Genomic DNA, 17,137 nt, shown 5'->3' with positions numbered 1-17,137 from the left:
GCTAATCATACTTTTAATAATTACGTCTTATTCCCTGTAGATGGTCTGTAAGCCACATCCTTTCTGTTGAGAATTTTAGTTTAACTTTTTTGCTACTGTGACCATACACAAGAAGGTATACAGTTGATAATTTTAAATCATTTTCCTGGTACCAAGTCATAGGCTTTTAAAAATATTTTAAATTTGTATTTATATTGCTTATAAATTACAGATTTTTCCAAAGAGTTTCATGGACTTTCCCGCTAAAGATAGCTTTAAACCATAATATTCAGATCTTAACTTCCTGAGTACCTAGGATTACAGGTGTGAGCCACTGGTGCCCAGCAGTCTTACTTCATTTTATAGACTTTTTTTAATCTGATATTATTGAACAGTAATATGTCAGTTATTTTTAGGAGAGTTCACCAAAAAAGCTTCTGCTTGTTGAAAGCAGATTGATTATAGTTTAAGTAAATACACACACACACACACACATTAGCTAAAATGAAAGTTGGGATAAGCAGTTATTTCATATAACATCTTTTTGAGTGTTCCTACCTTACTACCTTACATTTAATAGCCTTTTCTTTCTGCCTTTTTTTTTTTTTTTAGGGGGATTTTGGCACTCAGAAAGAAGCTGCTTGGGCCATAAGTAACTTAACGATTAGTGGAAGGAAAGATCAAGTAAGTCAAACTTCTCATCCTAGTAAAAAAAAAAAAAAAATTTAGATAATTATAACACTTAGATTTAAGTAAATCATATTTGAAAATACTAATATTCTGTAGGATATGTGTTGTTTTGTTGTTCACTTGTTTATGGAGGCTGAGGATTGAACCCCAGTATTCACACATGGCAATCATATGTTTTGTTACTGAGTAACACTTCAAGCCCCTAGACTGTGATTTTTTTTTTCTCCATCACAAAAGGATTACCTTGATACCTCAGTCATATTTTACAGCAGAAATGTGATCTTTTTCTAGCATATTGAGGTGGTGGGCATTGGATGTACATATCAGGCAAATGCTCTACCACTGAGCCAAAACCCTGGGTCCTCTTCAGGAGTTCTCAAATACATGGTAAGATCAAGGAAGCACCTATAGTCAAGGTTGTAACAGCATAAAGGCTGGCTACTCAGGAGACTGAGATCCTCAGATCAAGTTTAAAGCCAGCCCAGGCACATAAACCTACAATTAACCTGAAAAAAGCTGGAACTGGAGGTCTGGCTGAAGTGATAGAGCATTATCCATGACCTGGAAAGGCTAGAGAGCATGAGGCCTTGGGTTCAAACCTTAATACTATACCACAGAGGAGGAGGAGAAGAGGGGGAAAAAAAAAAACAGTATTAAGATGAAACAGGCAGAAATCAAATTTTCGTAACAAATAGAGTCCCCTCCCAAACAATTTAAAAAAAATTAGGCAGCAGCAAAACAAGTAAAATGAAATCTCAGTTGGAGTTAGGTTGAGAAATGATGGTGAGACCATCAAATTTAATGAGATACACTCAGCTTAATATGAATGACTGAGCTTAAAATACTGTTCCTCTTACAGGGGATAATAGTCCTCAAGCCTAAGACATGTTTCACAGAGCAGATAATAAGGAGTTAAGTGACAATACATGTATAATTCACAAAATAACAAAGATCTAACTGTGAACATCACAGAATGGGAATTGGCTACATGAAAATAATAACATTAAGTAGCAATATGTAAATGATGGAGCAATGCCAGGAAACCAGTGAGTGGTACATTGAGCAATAGCTCAGCACATCTCACCTCTGAAGGGGCTGATGACAGTGACAGCAAAGAGTCAGTGGGTGCAGTCACATCAGATTGTCAGGTTTTAAATAACAGTATTAGCAGCTGGTGCTGGTGGCTCACATCTGCAATGGCTAAGATTTGAGAATTGTGATTTAAAGACAGCCCGGCCTTGAACTCAATACCTGGGCTCTGTCCATGAGCCTCTCTGTGCTCAAGGTTAGCACCACAATGCCATTTCTGGCTTTTTCTGAGTAGTTTATTAGAGATAAGAGTCTCCTGAACTTTCCTGCTCAGACTGGCTTTGAACCACAATCCTCACATCTCAACTTCCTGAGTAGCTAGGATTATAGGCATGAACCACCGGGTGCCTGGCTGTGAGACTCTTTTCTCCAAAAAAAGTAGCCAAAAAAAGATGGAAATTGTTTATTTGTGGGACTGGGAAGGTGGCTCAGTAGTAGAGTGCTTGCCTTGCATGCCTGAGGCCCTGGGTTCAATTCCTCAGCACCATATAAGCAAAAAAAAGCCAGAAGTGGCGCTGTGGCTCAAGTGGTAGAGTGCTAGCCTTGAGCTGAAAAGCTGAGGGACAGCACCCAGGCCCAGAGTTCAGGCCCCACAACCTGACCCAAAATAAATAAATAAATAAATTTGTTTTCCACATAAGAGTAGACATTGACTTATGTTTTACTATTTTATGGTGTCTGTTATTCAGGTAGCATACCTTATCCAACAAAATGTTATCCCACCATTTTGCAACTTGCTGACTGTAAAAGATGCACAAGTTGTGCAGGTAGTACTCGATGGACTGAGTAATATATTAAAAATGGCTGAAGATGAGGCAGAAACCATAGCCAACCTCATAGAAGAGTGTGGAGGTAAGTTGAATATAAACTGTCCCTCAATGTCTTAACATTCTGTTGGTAACTACCTTTATTTTCTTCAGTATTTTCCTATCTTAATCAAGTAGCAGAATAAAACAGTACTATATTCTAATGTATAGTCCTGTTCAGCATCTTGCATATGCTTAGGTAACTGCATTGCTGCCACGTATGGAACAGGCTCTGAGCCAAGGTACTGGGAAGACAGGGTTAAACAAAACACTCTCCTTGCTCTTGAGGCATGTAGTCCAGCCTTGGAGATTAATATAAACTGGTTTAATGTGCTAATTACCCTAATAGAAATGTACAACAAAATGCGCTATGTAATCCACCTGGAAGAAGCAGGAAGTGACACCTGAGCTGGATTTTGAGAGATGAATTAGGATTAATAAAGGGATGAAAGGTGTTCCAGGCAGAGCTAACACCATGAGCAAAGTCTGAGGTGAGAAATAGCATTCAGCAATTTATAAGTAGTCCGGTGTTGCTGAATCACAAAGTATGGAATACAAACTACAAGAGATGAAGCTGGAGATGTAGCCAGCATCAGGCCCTGTGAAGTCTGAAAGCTTTGTAGGACCACCAGTATTTTATTCAGTAGAATATCACTTACCAAACGTGGCCAAGAAGCAGAGGCACCTAGAACTTGAGCATCGCTCGTGAGAAGAGGTATCATGCAGATGAAAAACAACCCTGAATGTGGCTATGGGCCAGAATGTCACTTGTTGTCATCCGAATAGACATTAGAGATATTTCTGACCAAAGTTGAAATAAATGAAGGAAGGTTAACTGTACAAGAGTAGAAGAACACCCCACCCAATAAGTGGGGGACTCAAGAGACTTGAAAAACAAAACAATAAGAAATGTGCATATAAAAGTACTAATATCCAGCTATCATGTTAGGCACAGGGGATGGAATAATGTTAGAGAACTGGAGTGAGTGCCAGCAAAATAAGTAGCAGGTATCATTAATTCTATTTACTACTTGATTTTACCATGTAAGCATTTTTAATTACTAAAATTTTTTTTTTTTTTGGTCCAGTTGTGGGGCCTGAACTCTGGGCCTCTTCAGCTCAAGGCTAGCGCTCTACCACTTGAGCCACAGCGCCACTTCTGGCTTTTTTCTTTTTGCTTATGTGGTGCTGAGGAATCGAACCCAGGGCCTCAGGCATGCAAGGCAAGCACTCTACCACTGAGCCACCTTCCCAGCCCTAAAATATTTTTATGTTTTGTAAGCTCCTCTGTAGATTCTTACATGAAGTGTGACAGGCTGCTGGAGGATTTCAGATGTATCTGAGGAATGGTGTCTTTGAAGGAAGAGGGCAGGGAGATCAATTGCAAAACTTACAGTGGTCAAGATATGATAAATTAAAGCAATAATAGTCAAAGCAGATGACAGGATTCAAGAAATAGGACCCAGGCTTGATAGCACACACCTGTAATCTCAGCTACACGGGAAACAGTAGGGGATCTTGATTTGAGGCCATCCTCAGAGTGGGGTAGGGGGAGACTATCTCTAAAAATAAGCTTGGTCGAGCTGGAAAGGTGGCTCAGTGGTAGAGCACTTGACTTGCATGCATGAGGCCCTGGGTTTGATTCCTCAGTACCACATAAGCAGAAAAAGCTGGAAGTTTCACTGTGGCTCAATTAGTAGAGCACTAGCCTTGAGGTGAAGAGCTGAGGGACAGCACCCAGGCCCAGAGTTCAGGCCCACGACCAGATCCAAAAAAAATAAAAAATAAGCTTGGTCCTGGGCTCTGTCCTCGTGGCCTAGGGGAGCATAGGGCTCTGCCCAGTGATGTATAGGTCCTTTTCACAATGTTGGATATGAAGCCGGGCTTTGTGTCTGCGCCTGCATATTCCTATAGCTTCCCAGAGTCCTGTGAACACTGTGCACTCTGGGGAGATAAACCATGCAGAAAACAATATTAAAAATAATAATAATAAAAATAAGCTTGGTGCCAGGTGCCATTGTCTTGTACCTGTAATCCTAGCTACTTAGGAGGCTGAGATCTGAGGGTCACGGTTCAAAGCCAGTCTGGACAGGAAAGTCTATATTCTCTTACCTCCATTTAACCATCAAAAAGCTGGAAGTGGAGCAGTAACTTAAAATGCTACAGAGTGCCAGCCTTGAGCTCAGGGACAAGGGGGGAGGGGTGAGGATGGGGAGCCTGGGGTAGTAGAGACAGGGGTAGGAGTGTCTTGATCTGAGACCAGCCTGCCAAGAGTGAAAGACCCTATCTGGAAAATCTAAGGCTAAAATAGTAAATATAAGTCTCTGGATTTTGAGATTTGACTGAAAGAGATCTAGGCTTGTAAGAAGAGGGCATAACTAGAATGGGAAATGAACCCAAGAAAATGTTTTCCATTTAAGAAATGGACAGGAAGGGACACTGAAGGGGCAGTTTATTTCAGAAGTCTTACAATAAAGTATAATTTGCATATTCACAAGTTAAGTGTATGTACATAAATATTTTAATGTTTCTTTTCCTAAACTTATTTCTGTTTATGGGGAAAATCCCTTACTCCCCTGAAAACTTGTGGTTGGGCTTGATCATTTTAAGCATATAGGAAATATCTTAAAGAATCTTTGTTTAGTGGGCTCGGAAGTTGGCTCAGTGGTAGAGCGTTTGCCTTGCATGCCTGAGGCCCTGGGTTCGATTCCTCAGCACCACATAAGCAAAAAGAAAAAAGCCAGAAGTGGCGCTGTGGCTCAAGTGGTCGAGCGCTAGCCTTGAGCTGAAGAGCTGAGGGACAGCGCTCAGGCCCAGAGTTCAGGCCCCACAACCGGACCCAAAAAAAAAAAAAGAATCCTTGTTTAGTGCCTAATATCTTCCACTTTCCTTATCACACATGTTCACTAAAACAACTTGTTGTAAATTCTAGATAGCAGAATGATTGTACATTTTTATTTTCAGCAAAAGCAATAGTACATGCTATTCTTTATGAACATTGGTTATGTAATACTCTGCTTAATTTTTACTTAGACATTCCATTCTGTTAGAATCAGTTTTGAATGTTTGAAGATAAATATGCAATATTCACTTATAGATTCCCAAAAATAGTAATTCAAGTCGTTTATAGCATAAAAATTGGATTGTAAATAAACTAGTACCAGTACCATTATTTCACATAATACAATTTTTTACAGGGTTGGAGAAAATTGAACAACTTCAGAATCATGAAAATGAAGACATCTACAAATTGGCCTATGAGATCATTGATCAGTTCTTCTCTTCAGATGATGTACTTAATTTTGTAGTTTTATTATTTATGTAAATAAGCATATTGTATCTCTAGCGTAGTAATACTAGCGTGTATATGCATATATATACTTTTTTTCAATGGGATTAAAATAGGCATGTGACATTTTATTTGGTTTGGAAACAAGTATTTCAGTATTTTTAAATCCTTAAGGCATACTTGCTCTAACAACAAAAAAAAATAACATTTTTGACACTGGATGAGTCACACTGTATTTCTACTTGAATTCCTCAAAGTTCTCATTTCTTATTGGTAATAATATCATATGTTTAGAAACAAAACCATTGATACCGATATATCCTATAATTCTTTCTTTTTATTTTTTGTTGGTTGTGGGGCTTGAACTCAGGGCCTGGGCACTGTCCCTGAGCTATTTTGCTCAAGGCTAGTATTCTACCTTTGAGCCACAGCTCCACTTCCACTTTTCTGGTGGAAAACAAAGAGTCTCACTTACTTTCCAGCCCAGGCTGGCTTTGAATTTCTGTATTTAAATCTCAGCATCCTGAGTAGCTAGGATTTCAGTCATGAGCCACTGGCGCCCAGCCCCATCCTGTAATTCTTTAGTTAACTCATGTTCGAAATGTTGCCATTATGATTTTGATTTGGTATCCAACACTAAATATAAAGATAATAGATAAAAAGTCAGTCATAAAACAAAAGGTAAGGTAAACTGAGTGCCAGTGGTTCCTGCCAGGCATTCCAGGTCTTAGGTGAAAGTTGGAATACAATTGAGTCCAGGACATGCAAAAGCCTTGGTTGGTATGTGTCTGAGATCCTAGGTTCAATGGCAAGCATAGGTAGGATGTGATCAAGGCCAGCCTAAGGTACATTGATAGATGCTATCTCAATAATACCAAAGCAAAAAGAGCTTAAGCCAGGACTCAAGGAGTGGTACTCTACTACTTGAGTCACAGCTCTATTGCCTTTTTGGTGGGTAATTGAAAATGAGAATCTCATGGACTTTCCTGCCTGGACTGGTTTCAAACTAGGTAGGACCCCCAGCCACCAGCACTCCAGTGACATATCTTAAAATTTGAACTAGGAGCCAGTGGCTCGTGCCTGTAATTCTAGCTGCTCAGGAGACTGAGTTCTAGTGAGAATCACAGTTTGATGCCAGCATGGGTAGGAAAATCATGAAACTCTTTATATCCAGTAATCTACTCAGAAAAGGCCAGAAGTGGTGCTGTGGCTCAAATGGTAGAACTCTAGCCTTGTGCACAAAGAGACTCAGAGTGCCCAGGCCCAGTTCAGGCCCCAGAACTGGCAAAAAAAAAAAAAAAAAAAGTTTCTTCTCATTTTGGTAACCCTTAGGAGAAAGCCTTTACATGGTATTTCAGCTTTCTCAAGGACGGCGGTAGTATATTGCTAACATTTATCACCTAACTCTCACTAGGATAAGGGTAGAAGTATTACTGTATTGCTATTAAGGGAACTATAAAACTAATCCCATTCTCTTTTTTCCTTTAGATTGATGAAGACCCTAGCCTTGTTCCAGAGACAATTCAAGGTGGAACATTTGGTTTCAATTCTTCTGCCAATGTACCAACAGAAGGGTTCCAATTCTAGAAAGATGTTGTGGAAGTTAGGTACAATGCAGCACTGAGATACATATATATATATATACATATATATAAAAAGGTTTGATCCATCAAGCTTGGCTCGTGGGATCTGCTGCTGCATTAAATCGGGAAAGAAAATGTGAAGATTTCATTTGGAATCACAGAAAATGCCCAAATGAGGTCAAGATGGCGAGTGGGTGCGAGTGAGAATGAGTGGCAAAATGTAACGAAAACTTGACATGAATGCTTATTTAGGTTGTCCTATGTCAAAGGGCCACAGGCCACAGTGCCTGAGCAGGAACTTTGACTGACTCCAGCAATTGAGGGGAGCACAATACTGTCATCTTCAAGCCTTATAAGCATAAAAGAGAGTAGAATGCCCAATAAGTCAAGGAGAGGGAGCCCGGGCCTTGCTGTGAAGCGATGTGTGAGTGGACAGTGTTGAGTGAATGGTCTGGCTCAGTGACAGCGCCAGTTCATCCTGAAAATCTGGGGCTCTTCACTCATGAAGCAGACTCCTCGTCCTGGAGTGACTGTGTCCGAGAGTGTGGTGTGGTGCTGTATGTGAACGCATGCAAGCTTGATTCGCCTTCGGGGGCTGGTAACAGACCTAGTCAATCATCAGAGTGAGATCACAAGTGTGACTACACTGGACAGGAAAACAAAGACCGGTTTAGCAGCAGACATTGGTTTACTCTGCAGCCTGTGTTTTCTATCCCCTCTCTCCCCTCCCCGCCTTTCTTTTCTTTTCTTTTCTTTTTTTAATTTTATTTACTTTACCTAGTATGGCTTTTTTAGTTGCTTCTCAAGTCAGAAAACTTCAGGAAGGTTCCCCGTGCATTTGCACCAGATGAATGTTGGATGCTATGAAAAGCTTTCCATATCATCAAAACTAATTTGTGTAGATTTTTGCATGAAAAGAATCATAAAATTTCCCTCAAAATAGACTGTGTTGCAGTACACATGTTGCCATAATAGTATACAACAGTAAAAATGTGCTTAAAAGGCCATCCTTTTCATTTTCAGAAATAACATGAAGATCTTTGCATGAGGTAAATCTACAGCATAGTTCATTTTTAGATTTTGTTAAGTCCTGTAAAGAAGAAGAAGAAGAAAGTTTCAGTTGTGATAGAATACCGTGCTGTGTTTAAATGTTAACTTGTTTTCAAACTTTGTTTTCTATGAAAATGATATGGAAACTTCTACAATGAAATTTGGTGCATATGTACTGCTGAATAAAGACCGATGAAGAGGTTTGAGTAGATGTACAAATCAAGTGAGGATTTGAACACCTTTAATAATATGCCCAATCTGTTCAATTGTTTTAGGATCTTTTTATCTTAGATGTAGGCAGCCATGAACAATCTATTTTGAGCCACTTTAGGGAGAAAACTTTGTATTTTTAAAACTTGCATAAAAGTTATGCAAGTGGTTTTTATAAATTGGAATAATACCTCAGTTTTGAGGTTCTGCACACTAAATTAAATGTGACATAAATTAATTTGTACAAAAAGAACTCTTTATAAGGTGGCTCATTGTAGGAGATCCTGTGCCTTCCCCCTGAGCACAAGTGTTGCATGAACAACAGTTTGCTATAAGAAACATGCCAGGTTAGCCACCATAGCATCTATATCTACTTTGTGTTTAAAATCAACTGGTAATTCTGAAACACTGTAGAATGGATAAAACTTATTTTGTGATCATAACTCTTTGTTGAACTAGAGTATTTTTGCAGCATTCCTTGTCATCAGAAACATGGTTAAAGTTTAAAACTAGAAACAGCAGAAAACTAGCTTGTAAAATTTATCCAAGTAGACTGCAGGCTAGGCTGTCTTGGGGAAATAAACATTAAAACTTAAAGCAATGTTTTACATGGGGCGTGTGTGTGGTGTGCAATTTTTTTATACTATAATATTTAAAGTTTCACGTCGATGGCTTCTGTTTGCTTTTTGTCTTTGTTAAAATTCCATAAGCTCTATCATTTCAGCATGCACACAGATCACTGAATTGCTCAGTTGATGGGTTCTATTCTTGTGTTTTCTTGTTAAAACCAAAATTTGGGCCTTCTTTCCACCTTCCCAACCAGATAGACTTCAACAACTTGAGCTATGTTTTAAGTATTTTTAGTAAAAACAGTAGGTTGTAAAGGGCCTTTTACAGGTAGTTCTCATCCTATATAAGTAGGAGTGAAGAGTGTAGGTTTACCCTTACTGCACTCAGGGGAGGCTTTTTTCCAGTCCTGCTCCTCATTTCCCTCAAGAAACATTGTGGAAACTGAGTTCTGGCTTTTTCAATATGAGTGTTTAACCAGTTACCCCAGACTTTTTCTTGGGTTGCATGCTTATAGCTGTTTGCCTCCCAAGGATGTGCAGTCAAGATGAAGACAAAGCCAGTTTCATCTGCACTCTTTTTTCCATGCTCAGATAGCAGTGTATATACTTACATGTATATATATTTATATGCGGGAGGTTGCTGCATACATGTCCTTTAAGTGGTATGCATATCGGTGCAGTTGCGGCGTTGCTGGGCCTGGTATGTATGGGTTGGCAGTCCCTGTGTACTGCTTTCTCAGCCTCCATGCAAGAGTCTTAACAAAAAAAGTTCCAGAAGGTGGAAGTTTTAGCCAAGATTTATTTCAATGTAATAGGTTAAAGCAGGAAGAGACTTTCCCACTCCCTACACAGGGGTTGAGTCCAAAATGGGTTCAGGAACTGGTGTCTCAGCTTAATCGTAGCTGCTCAGAGGCTGAGATCTGAGGATCATGATTCAAAGCCAGCCCAAGTAAGAAAGTCCATGAGATCTCCGATGAATCCCTAAAAGCTGTTAGTGGAGTTGTGACTCGGGTGGTAGAGTGTGCCTATTAGCCTTGAACAAAAATTATTTCTCTGAGCCCTCAGAAGACCGGCCCTGCCCCTCCTTGGTCTCATCTCCAAAATGATGACCAATTTCTATTGGTCTTGTTACGGTGGCCCTGGCAGCATAATGCAGGCTCTTCTATGATTATGGAAACAATTCCCCCATAAGGGCAGTCACACAAAAACTCTACTCATATATCACTGATGGCAGAGTCTGGCTAATGTCCTTGTGAAGGGACCTGGTGTCAGAATTACAAATAACTCCACAAGTGAGAGACAATGTCCATGCAGATTTATCCAATGCAGTGCCATTTGGAACATAAAAAGACAGCAATCAGGAAGCTTAATATTTCATAGAATGGACTTTTGAGACAGGTGCTGGTGGCTCACACCTTTAATTCCCACCACACAGTAAGCAGAGAGCCCAGGGTTGTATTTAAAGCAAACGAGAGCAGAAGAGTCTGAGACTCATCTCCAATTAAGCACCAAAAAGCTCCAAGTGGAGAAGGCTCTGAGGTCCAGCACACACTAAAGGGATCGTTTCACACTTATTTTCAAAATAGAGGCTTTGTGTCCAGAATATTGTGCAAAGGCAAAAAAAAAAAAGCCAGGTGCCTGTACTTGGTATTTTAGCATTTGTATTTGGGAGAGGAAATACTTTGTTTCTTGGTACTACTAGGGTTTGAATTCAGCCTCTCACACTTGCTAGCAGACCATTTGAACCACACCTTCAGCTCTTTTTTGCTTTACTTTTTAGATAGTCCATCAGGCCAACCTTGCACCTTGACCTTCTTACCCGTGCCTCCTGCACCGCTGAGCTTTCGGGCATGGGCCCAGACCCAACATCTATATTATTAAACTTTAGAAGAATATACAAGGAATTGTTAACATTGGATTCTCTGTGCAGACAAATTGGGTCTTACATGCTTTTGGAATTTGCAATTAGTTGATATCTTTAGTAGATAACTTTGCTGCCACAAGGTGGCAGTGTTGAAAGCCTTATAAAATTGTGCCAGTCCTGGGGGCTTGAACTCCGGACTTGGGCACTGTCCCTAAACTACTTTTGCTCTAGGCTAGCGCTCTACCACTTGCCACAGTGCCACTTCTGATGTTTTCTGAGTAGTTTATTGGAGATAAGAGTCGCAAAGACTTTCCAGCCTGGTCTGGCTTTGAACTGTGATTATCAGATCTCAGTTTCCTGAGTAGCTAGGATTATAGTTGTGAAGTACCGGCACATTGTCTCAAAGTTTTGGGGTTTTTTTGTTTTTTTTTTTTGGGCGGGGGGAGGTCTGGTCATGGGCCTGAACTCTGGGCCTGGTCACTGTCCCTCAGCTCTTCAGCTCAAGGCTAGCGCTCTACCACTTGAGCTACAGCGCCACTTCCGGCATTATTTTTCTGCTTATGTGGTGCTGAGGAATCAAACCCAGGGCCTCATGCATGCAAGGCAAGGGCTCTACCACTGAGCCACCTTCCCAGCCCTCAAAGTATTTTTAAGTTTTGTCACATATGTTTATATCTACCCTTTTTCTCCAAGGCCTCAATTGAGGATTGAATATATAAAATGTGTTTTCATTATGTTTTTCCTTTACTTTGTTTTATTCCCCTTATATTGTAATCATAGTTCATTTTTCACTTTCATTTAATGTACTAAAAAGCCTGTGGTTAAAAAAAGAGGGCTGGGAAGGTGGCTCAGTGGTAGAGTGCTTGCCTTGCATGCCTGAGGCCCTGGGTTCGATTCCTCAGCACCAGATTACCTGGTTGGTCCTTGGCTACCTCCTGCTGGCCGTGCCATCAACTGCATGCACAGCTCCTTCAGCTTCTGTTTCCACAAGACACAGGTCCTTGAGATCCACTCGTGAAGAGCACTGGGACCTGGTACCAGTGGCTCACACTTGTAATCCTGAGGTTCAAAGCTAGCCCAGGCAGGAAAGTCTGTGATTTTTTTTTTTTTTTTTTGCTGTCATGGGGCTTGAACTCTGGGCCTCTTCAGCTCAAGGCTCTACCACTTGAGCCATAGCACCACTTCTGGTTTTCTGGTGGTTAATTGGAAATAAAAGTCTCATAGACTTTCCTGCCAGGGCTGGCTTTGAATCTTGATCCTTGGATCTCAGCCTCCTGAGTAGCTAGGATTATAGGTGTAAGCCACCGGCACCAGGCAGTCTGTAATTTTATCTCTAAATATCAAGCAACAACAACAAAAAGTTGGAAGAAGGGGTATGGCTCAAGTGGGTAGAGCACCAGCCTTGAGTGAAAAAGCTAAAGGACAGCTAGGCACTGGTGGTTCACACCTGTAATCCCAGCTGCTCAGGAGGCTGAGATCTGAGGATCCTGGTTTGAAGCCAGCCCAGGTAGGAAAATCCATGAGACTCTTATCTCCAATGAACCACGAGAAAACAAAAAGGTGAGCTGTGGCTCAAAGTAGTAGAGTGCTAGCCTTGAGTGAAAAATGGGGGGGGGGGAGACAGAGACAGAGAGAGGACTGAAAGACCTCCAAAGTGCTAACTAAGGCCAAGTAGAGCAGAAGGAATGAAGGCCTGCTGTGCTTTGTGTACTAGATGGAGGCCACCCCTGCAGGTAATCCTTTAGCCTGAGCTGAACAAGTTCTTTGTGTTAAAGGTATCTTCTGGAAGCATGGATGAACGAGGGCTGTGCGCATCAGCAAAGATTGTGGGTGATTTGGGGAGGACCGGCTTTCACATCATATTTAGCTAGGCTGGAGATTAGAATGGTGATACAAATCTGAGTTACAAAAGGCTATTGTATGCAAACCACTGCACACTGTCCGAGGGAGGAGAAGGTGGAGAGGGGGAGGAGGAGGAGGAGCCCTGGGGCCGGGCTGTTCCTCTGGGGTACAGCCAGCCCATTCTGTGTCTGTGCTCTGCAACTATTCTGGGCACTCCTTCACCCTCTCCCAACTGGCCCTTGTTCTGTCTCTAATTGCCACAGCAACAAGTGGTTGATCCCAATCCTAATGTGGTGTTCTATCTAGAAACCTACACGGGTTTTCCCCCTCAAATGATACTCCTCATGTCTCCAGTTCTAGCTTTTTCTGTGGGAAAACACACTAAATGAACAGTATTAATATACAGTATTCAAGCAGATACCTGAAAGTCAATTCGGATAATGATTTTGTCTCTGGGATCAAGGAACTCCTTTTTTTTTGGGGGGGGGGGTCCGGTAGTGGGGCCTGAACTTGGCCTGGGCGCTGTCCCTCAGCTCTTCAGCTCAAGGCTAGCGCTCTACCACTTGAGCCACAGTGCCACTTCCAGCTTTTTTTTTCTTTTTGCTTATGTGGTGCTGAGGAATCGAACCCAGGGCCTCAGACATGCAAGGCAAGCGCTCTACCACTGAGCCACCTTCCCAGCCCGGAACTCCTATTCTTACTGACCTTAATCTACCCCTATTAATTCTTCTATCTATAGTTAGATGATACTGGATAAAGTAAAAAAAAAAAGTTTTCTAGTAATAGACTTTATTATTCATTGGGTGGGTAGCTGGCTTCCAGTTCTTGGGTTTGAACTCAGAGCCCCACACTTGCTCAGCTTTGCTTGCTGGGTTGATGCTCTACCACTTGAGCCACATTTCTAGCCTGGCTGGAGGCAGTGTCAGACTTTTCTCCCCAGACTGGCTTTGAACCTTGATCTTCCAGATCTCATCCTCCTGAGTAGCTAGCTAGGATTGCAGGCAGTGAGCCACGAGCGCTGCTCTTCCTTGGACATGAACCAGGCTTTTTGGAGTCCTTTCACAGCTTTGACATCCAGTTCTTAGCTGAAGAAAATATAAGTCTATTAAGGCACTTCTGTACAATTATTATAACTGCTCACTCTCAAAAGTAGAATAACCGATCCATACTCGCCTCCAAAAAAAGAGTGGAGGAAGAAACAAGAAAAAAATTCACAGGTTATAATAAATGTTCCCAATGTTTTACTGGATCTGTTGTGGTTTGGGGAGCAGTTTTATTGGGACTTACTGGCTCCTGGGAGAGTTCACCTACTGGAGAGAGGTGGAGGAGAAGACAGAGGGGGAACTGGGTCAAAATGCTCCATGTATGAATGTGCAAACAGAACACTGAGGCTTGCTGAGATTGGACTAGAGGCGGGAGGGGGGAGAAGGTCTGGTCTAGATACATTGTTGGCCCCGGGCAAGGCAAAATGAAAACTCCCAGTGCAACTCCTTGATGCTGAAAAAAATGTGGGGGAGAAACCAAAGAAAAGCAAGAAAAAGTGACCTGAGTGAAAGATAACAATAAGAAACATAGACCTACAGAAGTAAACATCCCACCCAAACAAAAATAACCATGATAGACTTATACAAGAGAATATGGGGGAGAGGGGCAGCGGTGAGATCATGCACAGTAAAGAACAGCCCTCCGAGCCAGGCACTGCTGCTCACGCCTGTAATCCTAGCTGTTCAGGAGGCCGAGTTCTGAAGACAGTGGTTGGAAGCCAGCCCAGTCTGAAAACTCTGTGAGACTCATATCTCCCATTAGCCACCAAAAATCCAGAAGTAGAAATGTGTGGCTCAAGTAGTAGAATGCCAGTCTTGAGCGGGGGGGGGGGGGGGGGGGGGAGGGGGGGGGAGGAAAGGGAGGGGAAGTAAGGGTTCCATCAGCATTTGAGAACTAAGGCCACTGGGATCCAAGGGATTTGCAGGGGCAAAGTTCTGATGACTTTTTCCACGGAAGACTGACACTCCTCTTTCTTTTTATGTTGTGTCATTTGTGAGCGTCGTTTATGCAGTGCATTTCCCACATGATGACTCAACTTCCCTTCCATGACTGTGGTCTGGAACGGCCGGTACTTTATTGTTTGAACTCAGGCTTGAACTCAGGACCTGCCACTGTCCCTTAACATTTTCACTCAAGGCTGACATTTGATCACAAGAGCCACAGCTCCACTTCTGGCCTTTTGCTGGTTAATTGGAGATGGGAGTCACCCAGGCTGGCTTCAAACCTCCGTCCTCAGATCTCAACTCATGCATAACTGGGATTACACAAGCGCCCAGCTCTGCCTGGAAGAGACTGATGGAACAGTTGGCCTCTCGCATCCTTGTGTGACAGACTTTGCACTTTATTTCCTAGTTGGCCTTGAAGTAAACAGTGTATCTGTTCCTCTCTGGAGTCACATGAATGGAGGAGAGGAGGGAAGAGGTTGGCAGGAAGGCAGAGCCTGGGCAGACAAGGGGAGAAATTCAGATTCCAGCCTCCCTCAGTTTACATCTACTTATGCTCACAGTTCTGCCCATGCAAACATGTGCAGTTGTTATCCATTTCAACCTAGGGTTTGTTTGCCGAGGTAAAGAACTGTATGCTACGTAGTCCTTCTAGAATTTCCAGCTGCAGGTAGCATAGGCACTTTGGACTGGAAGGGAATTGTAGGACAGTTGTTCCCTCTTAGAGGAGTGAAGAAAACCTAGCCAAGATTCCAGCCTCTCAGGAGGCTGAGATCTCAGGATAGCTATTAGAAGCCAGCCCAAGCAGAAAGGTCTATGAGGCACTTATCTCCAATTAACCAGCAAAAAGCAAGAGGTCGGGTGTGGCTGAAGTGGTAGAGCACCAGTTTTGGATGAAATAAAGCTAAGGGAAAGCATCCAGGCCCTGAGTTGAAACCTTCACACACACACACACACACACACACACACACACACACACACACACACACACACGACACATCCCAAACAGGCTCTGAGATGGGTATTCTGAGCAGTTTAGCAAATTAATCACCAGGCAAATATCCAAGCGTCTTGTCCCAGCCGTGCACTGCCCCTCACAAGCTGAGGTGTTCACTAATTCACTGTGCCAGGCACAGTGCTGGGCATGGGGTTTCTGGGTAGGACAGTGGTGTGAGCAGCCTTGGGCAGGCTCGGGGCTGTGGGAGGGACGGCTCAGAGCCAGAGTGCTTACCTAGCATAGGCAAGGTGCTGGGTTCTGTCTTCTAGCAGGTAGACAACCAAGTCAACCCTGACTGTGGAAGGGGGAAGAACATTAGTGCGGAGTGAGCAGTGGAGGTTCTGGGGCAGTAGGCCGACCCTGGAGGCCTTCCCAGCAGCTTCTTATTCTGGTGTGCCAGACAAGAAGTAGTCTTTTTTTTTTTCTTTTTGTGCTAGTACTAGAGCTTGAACTCGGGACCACGCACTCACTCAAGTCTGGGGTTCTACTACTTGAGCCACATCCCTATTTCTAGATTTTTCCTGGTTAATTGGAGATAAGAGTCTCACAGAGTTTCCTATCTGGACTGCTGCTCACCATGATCCTCAGATCTCAGCCTCCTGGGCTCCTGGGTTGCCACAAACAAGTGCCTAACTTTTTCTTTTCTTTTTTTTTGCCAGTCCTGGGGATGGAACTCAGGGCCTGGGCATTGTCCCTAAGCTTCTTTTGCTTAAAGCTAGCACTCTACCACTTGAGCCACAGAGCCACTTCTGGCGTTTACTGTTTGAATGGTACTGAGGAATCAAACCCAAGGCTTCATGCATGCTAGGCGAGCACTCTACCACTGAGCCACCTTCCCAGCCCTGTGCTGCTTTTCTGTGTGTGCTACAATGAGCAACAGACAAGAAAGCACTGTCTTGGAGAACAGCAAAACTGCCCATGGGGGAAGTGATTGGATGGGGAATCCAAGTGAGAATCATGTTGACCCGATCACGAGACCAGGACCTGTTTCTGGGAGTTACCGGTTGTAGGTGGTGGAGGGAAGGTACCCTTAGGAGATCCTTAGTCTTGAGCAACTGGAAATGGGTAGTGTCCGTCATCCACTGAGGCAGGGTAGGTAGGTTTGTGGGGGGAGACTATGGGTTAGGACATGGTAACGAAGAAGTACCTGGACCTGATGTCCACTGGGCAGGTGACATACA

At 42.7% G+C, this 17,137-nt stretch overlaps 1 protein-coding gene across 2 annotated transcripts in view; it reads left to right on the top strand.

Moving 5' to 3' along the window:
• Kpna4 (karyopherin alpha 4 (importin alpha 3)) overlaps positions 1–9,306 on the top strand; it is a 34,767-nt gene extending 25,461 nt beyond the window's left edge. The window contains exons 13-17 of one of the 2 annotated variants that reach the window (XM_013016239.1): positions 592–663; positions 2,448–2,610; positions 5,762–5,856; positions 7,342–7,381; positions 8,460–9,306. In XM_013016239.1, coding sequence (XP_012871693.1) covers positions 592–663; positions 2,448–2,610; positions 5,762–5,856; positions 7,342–7,381; positions 8,460–8,470 — 381 coding nt within the window. In that variant the 3' untranslated portion in view covers positions 8,471–9,306. Of the gene's footprint in view, positions 1–591; positions 664–2,447; positions 2,611–5,761; positions 5,857–7,341 lie in introns of both variants that reach the window. The other variant, XM_013016238.1, reaches the window with a different exon arrangement.
• The last annotated feature ends 7,831 nt before the right edge of the window (positions 9,307–17,137 follow it).

The sequence above is a fragment of the Dipodomys ordii genome, unplaced genomic scaffold, assembly GCF_000151885.1.
Source record: "Dipodomys ordii isolate 6190 unplaced genomic scaffold, Dord_2.0 Scaffold30, whole genome shotgun sequence".
Taxonomy (NCBI): Eukaryota; Metazoa; Chordata; class Mammalia; order Rodentia; family Heteromyidae; genus Dipodomys; species Dipodomys ordii.
This window is presented reverse-complemented; position numbering and strand designations above follow the sequence as displayed.